This window comes from Nicrophorus vespilloides, unplaced genomic scaffold, assembly GCF_001412225.1.
Source record: "Nicrophorus vespilloides isolate i.1.1-1 unplaced genomic scaffold, Nicve_v1.0, whole genome shotgun sequence".
Classification (NCBI taxonomy): Eukaryota; Metazoa; Arthropoda; class Insecta; order Coleoptera; family Silphidae; genus Nicrophorus; species Nicrophorus vespilloides.
Window position 1 is genome coordinate 6007 of NW_017097824.1, and position 10930 is coordinate 16936.

At 32.7% G+C, this 10930-nt stretch overlaps 2 protein-coding genes across 4 annotated transcripts; one reads left to right on the forward strand and one right to left on the reverse strand.

Moving 5' to 3' along the window:
- Positions 1-644: 644 nt before the first annotated feature.
- LOC108561096 (methenyltetrahydrofolate synthase domain-containing protein) lies at positions 645-7252 on the reverse strand. Of its 3 annotated transcripts, none has more exons than XM_017918889.1 (4): positions 6950-7252; positions 2432-3170; positions 2145-2376; positions 645-1224 (listed from the first exon to the last, which is right to left on the reverse strand). In XM_017918889.1, the coding sequence occupies exons 1-4, from the start codon at positions 7017-7019 to the stop codon at positions 781-783; spliced, it is 1485 nt and encodes a 494-aa protein (XP_017774378.1). In that variant the 5' UTR covers positions 7020-7252; the 3' UTR covers positions 645-780. The 3 variants fall into 3 exon arrangements, with proteins under 3 accessions (XP_017774378.1, XP_017774380.1, XP_017774379.1); XM_017918891.1 differs by lacking the exon at positions 6950-7252 and adding an exon at positions 6827-6884; XM_017918890.1 differs by lacking the exon at positions 6950-7252 and adding an exon at positions 3397-3495.
- A 274-nt stretch (positions 7253-7526) lies between these two features.
- Positions 7527-10768, forward strand: LOC108561095 (ATP-dependent RNA helicase SUV3 homolog, mitochondrial). Its single transcript, XM_017918887.1, has 8 exons — positions 7527-8005; positions 8058-8783; positions 8836-9058; positions 9117-9417; positions 9473-9652; positions 9844-9992; positions 10049-10242; positions 10505-10768. The coding sequence occupies exons 1-8, from the start codon at positions 7702-7704 to the stop codon at positions 10681-10683; spliced, it is 2256 nt and encodes a 751-aa protein (XP_017774376.1). The 5' UTR covers positions 7527-7701; the 3' UTR covers positions 10684-10768.
- The last annotated feature ends 162 nt before the right edge of the window (positions 10769-10930 follow it).

The window sequence follows — 10930 nt, forward strand, 5'->3', positions numbered from 1 at the left end:
AATGTAAGTTTGTATACTGTTATAGTTTTCGTGGTTAGCAGTATTGTTTATCTTGAATGTTAGAATCTTGTTAATCACATCTGCGAACTTTTGCAACTCAATGTGAATATTTTTGGAAGTTGTATATAAATACTGGGTTTTCTATTTATATTAGTATATGTTCAAAAAGAAAATTTTATAGTAAATACAATTAAAACTTATTGAGTAGTTTCTAAATGTTTGTTACAGTTTAAGTTTAGAATTGAAGAAACACACAATATTGAATATTTTAACTCATGATATAAATATATTTTAATGCATTCTTTATGTGATGAATATTTATCTCAAAAGTGTATTAGGTGTATGTGCAGAAATAGCTATTAAATATAATTGTTTTGTGAAACATCAAACATATGCAACACTGAATAACAATTAGCTTAATTTATAAATTAACTTTATTTTGAAAATAGATATATAAAACTTTCTTTTATAAAATATCCNNNNTCAATTCAGGCCCTTTCGTGTTTTTTTTATAAAGAAAACCTCGTAACAGTCTCATATATATTTATATATAAAAACACAAAAACACAAAAATAAACTAAAACAAATGTTAATGTGATAAGAACAGTAAACGAAGAAAAAAAATATTGAAAGGTAATGTGTAGTAGGTAATATTAAATAAAAATGGTTAAAGTATTGAAAAGCTAACACAATAATAATTATATAAATATTTGGTATTTTAAAACAGAATATTAATACGAATAATAATCACTATTTGGTCGGCACGCGAAAGCGCAGACCTCAAACAGCCGTAACGTCAGTCGTCTCGATCCTAGAGTTGAGCCTCAGGACCTTCACGCTCAAATTCGACTCAGATTCTGGGGATATCTTCAACCCCTGCAGAATCTCAATCACGTTGTCGACGATAATAGGAGGCCTGGCGGGTAACGGGGGCGGCGCAACGGCGGCCGGCTCCTCATCCTTGAATTCTTTGCTCTGTTTAGGAGCTGTTGGCTTCGCGTAATGCAAATAGCAAAAGCCTTTGTAACCTCTCCAGGTAATTTCGTTCGGTTTGATTCCACGTTCGTTGAGTGCGTTTTTCAGATCCCTAACGCGCACGTTCTTCTCTATGTTGCTCACCATCAACGAGAAGTCAATCACGGGCTTATTCCTTCGGTACGACTTCTTATATCTGCTACCGTTTGTAGCGCGTAATGGCCTACGCAAATTACCATTCTCGACAACCTAAAACGTAATAAAGTAAATAAAACTTCTTAATCTTAGAAAATATAAGATCCTGTGGTATACATATTATGAAGACCATTAGTATTAATTAGGATAATAATCAAAGATATATCGGGTCCAAATGTGTACAAAGACAATATTCTACTTCCCAAAGAGAATAGAAAACAAGCAAACGAATTTAAGGTTAGTATGCAATGTAAAGAATGTTTTTTTTGCAATTTATGCCTTAAGTAGCGTGTTTATAAAAGATCCAATGTAAAAAAGAAGTGTATGATTTCATATTTATAATTTTTTATGGAATAGCATCATTGTATGTCCGTGCGATTTCAAAATTTGAGGTGAGGTCAAAAAGGTTGGCGACCGCTGCTATAACTAAATACATATAACTGTATATAACTTTTGAACAGAATATAATCTTTTATACCTATTACTCCAAAATGTATTTATTTGCGCCGATGTTTTATGATTGATACAATAACATCAAAGTTGAGACATTTTGCGTCAAACAAATTTGCAATATTTTAAACGGTAAACGTCCTCACCTCATCATCATCATCAAAAATTTCATTTAGACTAGATCGGCGGATGTCAAATATTTTCAAAATTGAGTATTGCTATTTTGAGAAGCGCTGACTAGCATACATTTACAATTTTCGTCGATATGATGTGAATTAATATTGTAGATGATTTATTTCACACGAGTTTTGTTCACTATTCACTTCGCATATATTAAAAGAAAACTATTTTTAAACCAATGACTACAGACTTGTTAGTCATACTTATTGTCATACACTAAAAAACGGAAGTTGTGTTAAACTTTGATGAAAAATAAAATTGACTTTAAGTTATCGAAAAACAAATTTAAAATTATTATATAAACTAAATAAAGGTGTAAATATAAAGATTTTGAACATATTTACCTCATTGCTATCCGCATCGGATTTCTGATTGTTAGAACGATAATATCTAGGCTTAGGAAACCTCCGTGGTTTTCTATTCTCGTTTTTAGATGTGTCTTCGCCTTGCGATTCAGAAGCTTTGCCAGCTGATCTTGGTCTTCTGCGCGGAAATCTCTTTGATCTATGGAATCTCCTCGACTCGTACGATTCAACGTCCGTATCGACCTCTTTCAGAGCCACATCGATTCCTTTTCTAAAAAAATATACACCAATAAAATTTATTATTTGAAATATATCATATAAATAACTTTTCATCAATTTCTTTGAGGGCCTGCAGAATCGGCATAAGGTTCAGTCTCCTGTTCGACAACATTTTCCAGAAGATCTCCTTCGGTTTAGGCAATCTATTTTGCACCTTGATGGTCCTCGTAGGTGTGAGGATATAATCCACAGGTACATCGTACTGTTTAAATATATCTGAGGGCAATTCTTCGAACACTTGCGAATCGTGGACAACAGTAACAACGGTCGTTTTGTCGGTGATCGCATTCAGTTCCATCAACAATGCAAATTCTAAATCGGCATAGCCCTTGCCCTTTCCAATTCTGTATCCGGTCATAGAAACAGCAACGCTTCCAACAACCAGAAGGTCGATGTTTACAGAATCGTCGATGTTAATCGATGTGCCGCTCTCCTCGACGCCCTTTCGGCTGACGGCACTCTTGATATCTGTTTTAGAGGCATCCTGTGAGACCGAAATCAACTTCAGCAGGGCCTCCTTCAATCTCGGAACAGGCACATATAATTTCTTCTTCTGTTCCAATACGACAATTCTGGAAGCCTCCTGCGCTTTGTCGGGATTCACTTCAACAGAGTTGGCTGCTTTAAACTCATCCAAATCGAGCAACTTAGCAGCTGCCTCTTCGCTTCCTACGAAGTTGGGAATACGTCCATACACTGGACGTGGAAAGTTCACCAATTTGTTCTGCTCTAGATGATTCCATACCTTCTGTCTAAATGTTCTCTTTGTCACAGGCTCTTCTTTTTCTGAAACAAAACATAAGTCAAATATAAATTGACAGATCTTTATTCTTATTCAATATGAAAAAAAATATAAACCAAAAATTTAATTATATAAATAGCATTTTGAAGGCAATCAATCAATTATTTATTTTATTTATTTATAAATATGTTAGGCCTAATTTACGCTAATAGAAAATCCAAATAAATCTTTCTCTTGTTATTATATCAATATTATTTCTGTATAACTTACTGCAAAATTTTCCTTTATTTCTCATGATTTCATATAAGCGGCACAAGCAAGTTTCACGACGCCACTAAAATTTAGCAATTACTAATAGAATTGTATTTGTCAAACTGTACATATCAAATGATAAAATAAAACTGATCAAATAAACTATAACACTATTTTTATTATGTTGATAATAGCAACTAATCAATAAATATCTTAGATAACAAACCATACAATTTTAAACAATATGCTACTTAACATAAACAAAATATTTTACAAACAATATTCCTGTGATTCAGCTTGTTGTTTTCATAATATAAACGCTAAATCTTATGATTTGTGTCAGCCACACAAATTGCTTTCTTATTTACTTTATGTTTATTTATATTTTCTCGTACTTTTAAAGTTATATTTACAGGAAAACTCATTGATTTTGTTTGTTTATTTCTACTGTAATGGCATTTTGGCTTTCCAGTAATAAAAAGTATCAAAGTATAAAATGCATTTTGTTGTCTTCCATTTCCAAGAGGATGCTAAACTAACACAAATCATTTCATCCAAACCACTGTCTGCGTAACATCACGGTCCACTAGGTAAATAGTTTTTTTTGTGGCACACCAATTTTTTTATGGCGGCATAATAGTATGTCGCAATTTGCAGTTTGCCAACCCTAGTGTGCATAGTTTCGCCTTTTATTTTTATTCCCGGGAAACTGTTCAATCTGAACACAGTTCAGGGAATTCAGCAAATGAAATTATGGCTGATTTTGAACAACTAGAAAAAAATCTTCTCCAGATTTATAAGTTTCTGGATTATGTAGATATTTCAATAAAGTCATAATAGATAATTATCGTTTTTTCGACTTTGCCCTGTATCTCCATTGTTTTTTTTTTAATGTTTTCATGCTTGAATATGATTGATGTTCATTGTTTGATTTTTGGTTAATAAATAAATTTAGCAGTGCACTTAAAATACTTAAACAGTACTTAATATTAACATTTAATTTAACAATACTTAATTATTGTCAAATCTAGAATTTTCGTGAATAAATGCTAAAATGCTAAACCAGAACGCTGCGCTTTACTCTATTATTTGTATTCGCCATTCAAACACGGTAAAGTCCCTGAGATTAAATAAATATGACAAAAAAATAAGGTAGTTACTGTATTCAAAATCAATTTTAAAATATCTCGAGTCTCGAATGGTAATTCCTGGGTATCGAGAGTATATATTTTTCTAAAAGACCCGGGAAATTTGTCCCGCGAATTCCAGGTACAACAATCCTAGCAGATACAGTCCAGACCAAACTACTGATTCTAAGGACTGTTGAAATCTCACCTCGTTTCATAATACATACATAAGTGAATTATCAAAATATCGATTAAAGGCATTATAATATAATAAGGCATATATAATCAGTAAACATGCTAATCAGAAAGGGGATAATTATGAAAATATTGCTTTAGTCAAAAATTGAATATAAATCTATATATAAAAAAATAATTATTACACAAAACAAATATTTTATTTCCAAATAAATGTAATCCTAGTTTTACTTTCATTTCCTTTGATAATACTTATTATGTTAGAACTGAAACGAGTTTAATCCGTTGCAAAATTTCCGGATTATTACTCGGATTACATATTAAAAAATACATATATGTGTACACAAGTTTTAAAAATGATGTAGCAGGCGCACAATGACTTCTAATCTCATCGTCACTGGTTATTCGAATCGTCGCTCGTTAAGCGAGTCATTTTTCTTACAATTCATTTTGCTCATTAAGCGAAATGCTCGTTATGGGTGGTGCTCGTTAGAATCTAAACCAGTGGTCGCCAAAGTGATTGATAGAAAATAAGAATAATATTGTCTAGTTGGCAAATCCTAGAATTCTGGAACGGATTATAGTCGTTAAGCGAGGTTCCACTGTAAATGCGCGTATTATCAAAATATCAGAACACCAGAATGAATAATACATAATGAATATGCTTATAAATAAATTTTAGATGTAAAAACGCGATGACGTTTGGTCAAGTTTTCTCTTTTAATTTGGTTTATTATTGTTGCTTTTATGTTTGAGAAATCATTTCAATGTTGGAGTTTATTAATTATGTACTTGTTTATATTTATTTTTGTTATATATTTAGAGTATGCGAGCAAGTAATATGTAACAGTATTGTTTCTTGCGAAAATAAAAAAATAGATATTTGACTCCTTTGATTTCTTTTGAAGGGGCGCAAGATTTCCTTGCTGCTACCCTGATCCTCTAACTAATTTTGAATATATAAGTACAGAATATAATTATTATATGAAATATTTATTTAATCATTTAATTGAACTTTTTTACATTTAATAATGTTAAACAAAAAAGAAAATACGGTTATTATAGATAAGTGGAAATCATACATTGTTAAATGTTCAAGTAATCAAACTATAATGATTAAGTGATTCTCTGTGTAGGTGTATAATGTAGATGTTAAATACTTCAGTATTATTGAACCTTGGTATGATTGAAGCAGATTTATTTTATCAAGAAAATAGGCACTTGAACGTTTACACTTATTGGTCATTTAAAAAATGAATCTACCAACCTATCATGTATAAAAGGTACATATATAATATAATGATAAGTATAATTGAGCAAATATTACTACTAAAACCTGTGAGTATTTTTAAAACCATAATTAGAGAAAATAACATAAAAAATTACTAAATTAATAAAAATATAAAGTTTTGATAACATTTGATTCAGGAGCAACAATCAGAAGATGAGTTTCAGTCCTTGGTATGATGAAAGTTTCAAATATATTCTTATTTATATTTAATGAGCTTACTAAAATTGAATACAACCGAATTATAATTAAACTGGTTAATAATTATTAGGTCCTAAAATATACATATACACTGTATATTATACAGTAAGACGCTCGAGCGTTTAAGCGTTCCTAGGTAAGCGTTAATCGGAGTCACATTAACCGCGTTATATCAGCGTCTTACATAAATACTATAGAAGAATCGAAAATTGTAAGTAAAAGCAAATAAATATATTTTTTAATTTTAAACCCAATTAGCAGAATACATTATGAAATCAGTTTATTTTGATTTAATGTTGTCGGTCTGACGGCATATCGCAAAAAGTATTAAAATAAATATAAATTGAATGTAAAAAAAATATCTCCACAATGTAAATATTGTGTAAATTATATTTATATTTGCAAAATACAAAAAAAAAACACAGTTGAGGACAATTTACTGCGTATCAACGTTTTCAAAGAAATCAATAGATTTGAATGTATTGCCAAAGTTTTTTTAAAATGTCAGACCTTGTGAAGAGAGAAAAAAAAGCATAACGTATCTTTAAGAAATAATATAATTCTATAAATTATTATAAAAATGTTATCTGCGCCCACATAAGCGCATCTCAACTGGCAAAAATACTTTAGCACTTACTCATCTCCAATTAATATAGGAAATCCAATTGGCAACCAAATGGAACTACCGTAATTCCTCATCCAGAGTCCCCCAATAATAAACAAAACAATACATAATTTTACGAACAAAAAATGTACTCACTTTCTTTGGGCGATGCTACCGCCGAATCTCCTGCGCTTTTCTGCTTATCCTCCGCCTCATTGGAGTCCATTTTCGTTGAAAATCAGCCTCCAACTTATTCAAACGAGAAAATAAAACTAAAATAAAACACGATTAAAAACAGTTTCTCGTTGTTTCGATGATGGACAACGACTGCCAAAACACTATTAATGCCCGCTCAAATATGAAACAAAATCTTGTTATTCGTCGGTTGCCATGATGTAATTCGCTCGTATTGTTTTTGTGCCTTTTTCCCAGCGAATTTCGTACGGATTTTCAGAACTAAAACCAAGGTCGGCTGTGCAAAAAGAGAGGAAACATCTACATGGATGCAACTCTAATTGCAACATCTCCAATATACTTCATCGTAGTCATAAGGCGACTATACAAAATGCTTATTATAATATTATTTTGATTTAACAACAATTATAATTGCATCTAGAAATACTACTATACTATACCGTAAAATAAAATAATTCTCAGCACGTATACTTGGTTGCCTGAACCACTGTCGAGTAAATAATCAACTTTTTAAAAACAATTAAATTCGAACAGTGTTACAATTTAACTAACTGTGACCAATTGGAAATAAACATTTTAAACCTGTAATTAAATAATCTGTATCACATGTCATGTTCTGAGGGTAAAACCCTAACCTTAAAATAAAATGATACCAAGAGCTTAGTGAAATGCAGTTTTGAATTTATTTTAATTTTACTTTAAATTTTTTTTAAATGTTGAAAAATACGCAGCGACTGAGGCTCCTGTGCGGCGCAGCACAAAATTTACAAAAGTTTCAGCCCCATCTGAACAGAGTTGCAACATCTTTGCGTTTCGAGCAAATCAGAGGAAAGAAGGATGATTCCAACAGTTTGTCATCTTTATTCATACCTGTGCCTGTGCAACCCACTCCGGATGATATCAATGTTGGGGCTGAGTTAACTGGCACCTTGAACAAAGCAGATTTACTTAAAGTCCTTAATAAATTCTACCAGAAGAGGGAAATAAAACAGTTACTCTCGGACAATGGATTAGATCGTAATTTTTTTAAAAGTTGTTATGGCTTATTTTAATTAAATTTGTTTTGTAGAATACTTGCAGCATCAGGCTTATGTGAGCTTTAGGAGATACTGTTTGGAGGCGCAGACACTTCCTGTTGACTTGCATGTAGTTATCAGTGATATATTACAAGGAGCGGGAAATGCCACAGACATTTTTCCTTATTTCCTCAGGCATGCCAAACAGATGTTTCCACATTTAGAATGCATGGATGATCTCAGGAAGATTTCTGATTTAAGGACTCCTGCAAACTGGTATCCAGAAGCCAGAGGTATGACTAGGAAGATTGTCTTTCATGCAGGACCCACCAATAGTGGGAAGACATATCACGCCTTGGAGAGGTTCATGACAGCAAAATCTGGTGTTTATTGTGGACCTCTTAAGCTCTTAGCTAATGAAGTTTTTAATAAATCTAATACCAGAGGTACTCCGTGTGATTTGATTACTGGAGAAGAGAGGAACTATGCTGATCCATTGGGGAATGCATCATCTCATGTTTCTTGTACAGTGGAAATGACCTCTGTGAATACATCATATGAGGTGGCTGTAATTGATGAGATCCAAATGATCCGGGATATTGGCAGAGGTTGGGCTTGGACGAGAGCGCTTCTAGGTATTTGCGCTGAAGAAATCCATTTGTGCGGAGAGCCCGGCGCGATCGATTTAATACGACAACTATGTTTAACAACTGGTGAAGATGTAGAAATTAGGAATTACAAAAGATTAACTGAATTGAAAATTGAGGACTCTGCTATAGGTAATGTAAAGTTATATTGTAATTTGCAAACGCTAACATGGTAAATTTTCAGGCAGTTTGGATAAAGTCGAACCTGGAGATTGCATAGTATGCTTCAGCAAAAATGATATTTATTCAGTTTCCAGAGGAATCGAAGCTTCGGGTAAAGAAGTTGCTGTAATTTACGGAGGTTTACCACCGAATACGAAATTGGCGCAAGCTGCCAAATTCAATGATGTCGACAATAGCTGCAAAATCTTGGTGGCTACCGACGCCATCGGTATGGGACTAAATTTGTAATATTTTCAGAACTAGAAAAATTAATTGACTAATAATCTCAACAATTTAATGCAGGAGTATTCGACGAGTAATTTTTTATTCGCTAATTAAACCGACGATAAACGAGAAAGGTGAAAAGGAAATGGATACGATTTCGGTGTCCTCGGCGTTGCAAATTGCCGGGAGAGCCGGAAGATACGGGACTCAATGGGAGCAGGGTTCCGTTACCACCTTTAAACCGGAAGATTTGCATACCCTGAAGACACTTTTAGCATCACCCACTGAACCCATTACTCAAGCCGGTCTACATCCAACAGCTGAACAAATTGAACTCTACGCATACCATTTACCAAATTCAAGTCTTAGCAATTTAATGGTTTGTATATTATTTTATTTATATGTTGCACGTAGTAATTCAACATTAATTAAAGGACATATTCGTGAATTTATCTACTGTGGACGATTCGCTCTATTTCATGTGCAACATAGAAGATTTCAAATTCCTAGCAGATATGATTCAACACGTCCCATTGCCTTTAAGGGCAAGATATGTATTCTGTTGTGCACCAATCAACAAGAAAATGCCATTTGTTTGCACAATGTTCCTCAAGGTATGTAATTAGTATTCTGTCTATCTGCTAATACACATTAATTTTCCCGCAAATAAAAACAAACAACCATAAATAAGTACTACTAAATCTGTAAATAACTAATTCTTATGAATTGGAAATATGATAAATTTTTTAACATTTTTATGTGAAATAATCGTGTCAACTATTTCCTAATTTTAATATGTTCACAGTTCACCAGACAATACAGCAAAAACGAAAGGGTTACTTTTGACTGGTTATGTAGGAATATTGGCTGGCCAGTGCAGACGCCAAAAACTATCATAGACTTAGTTCATTTGGAAGCTGTCTTCGATGTATTAGATTTATATTTATGGTTAAGGTATGAACAAACTTCTTACCTTTTGTTAACGAACAGAATAAAGGGTTTGTTTGCAGCTATCGTTTCATGGATTTATTCGGCGATGCGCAGTTGGTCAGGGATATGCAGAAGGAGTTGGACGCTGTGATCCAGCAGGGCGTAGTTCAAATCACTCGGTTGCTTAGAAATTCGGAAACGGGAGTGTCGTCCGGCGGGACACCAGACGAGGACGAGTTCTCGTTGAACAGCAACAAACAGAATTACTTGAGAGGTATTGCCTTGCCATACTTCATTATCTCAAAAGATTCCATCCCTTATTTTTCAAATTACCATCATTAGCAAAACTAATGTCTTTTAGAGAGTATTGTATTCGTACTACGAAATGTTTGACAAGTGGGAACCTTTTATCTTTTTAATAATTAAATTACTTAAGTTTACTTTTTATGGAACATTCCGTAATTTAAATATTTGTAAAGAGTTATTGTTTTCATTGTATGTCACACAGTATTATAATTTCATTTTTCTTATTCCAGAACGAAAGGGATCTCAATTTGGCCGTGGTAAATTAACTGAGCGACTTTTGGCTCAGGGGTTGATTACTCCTAACATGTTACAAGAATTGAAGAAGGAGTGGAAAGATAATACAAGCGACAGTAATGACTTCGGTTTAGATCCAACAAAGAAAACCAGACGCAAGAGAAAAACTAAATGATGATTTGTTAATAAAACATTTTAGTTACTTTGTTGGAAATAGTATTTTTTCATTGACACAATACGTGTGATATACCTTTTATTTTTTATATTAATTCTAGCGCAAACGGACATATATGACTATTATTGCTAATATAATAGCACTCTAATAAGTTCCATAAATATATCAGGAAAACATCCATAGGGTAATTTTTCAATCATATGAAGATAATATACATGTACGAATTACAAATTAACACTTTCTAGCC

Excerpts from the sequence above, each read along its gene's own strand:
- LOC108561095 (XM_017918887.1), top strand. The coding sequence starts at position 7,702 with ATGTTGAAAAATACGCAGCGACTGAGGCTCCTGTGCGGCGCAGCACAA. Across the intron at positions 9,418-9,472 it reads CAAGTCTTAGCAATTTAATG|GACATATTCGTGAATTTATC; the intron begins GTTTGTATATTA and ends CATTAATTAAAG. Across the intron at positions 9,993-10,048 it reads GATTTATATTTATGGTTAAG|CTATCGTTTCATGGATTTAT; the intron begins GTATGAACAAAC and ends GTTTGTTTGCAG.
- LOC108561096 (XM_017918889.1), bottom strand. The coding sequence starts at position 7,019 with ATGGACTCCAATGAGGCGGAGGATAAGCAGAAAAGCGCAGGAGATTCG. Across the intron at positions 2,377-2,431 it reads CTCAAAGAAATTGATGAAAA|AAAAGGAATCGATGTGGCTC; the intron begins GTTATTTATATG and ends ATATTTTTTTAG. Across the intron at positions 1,225-2,144 it reads CCGATGCGGATAGCAATGAG|GTTGTCGAGAATGGTAATTT; the intron begins GTAAATATGTTC and ends ATTACGTTTTAG.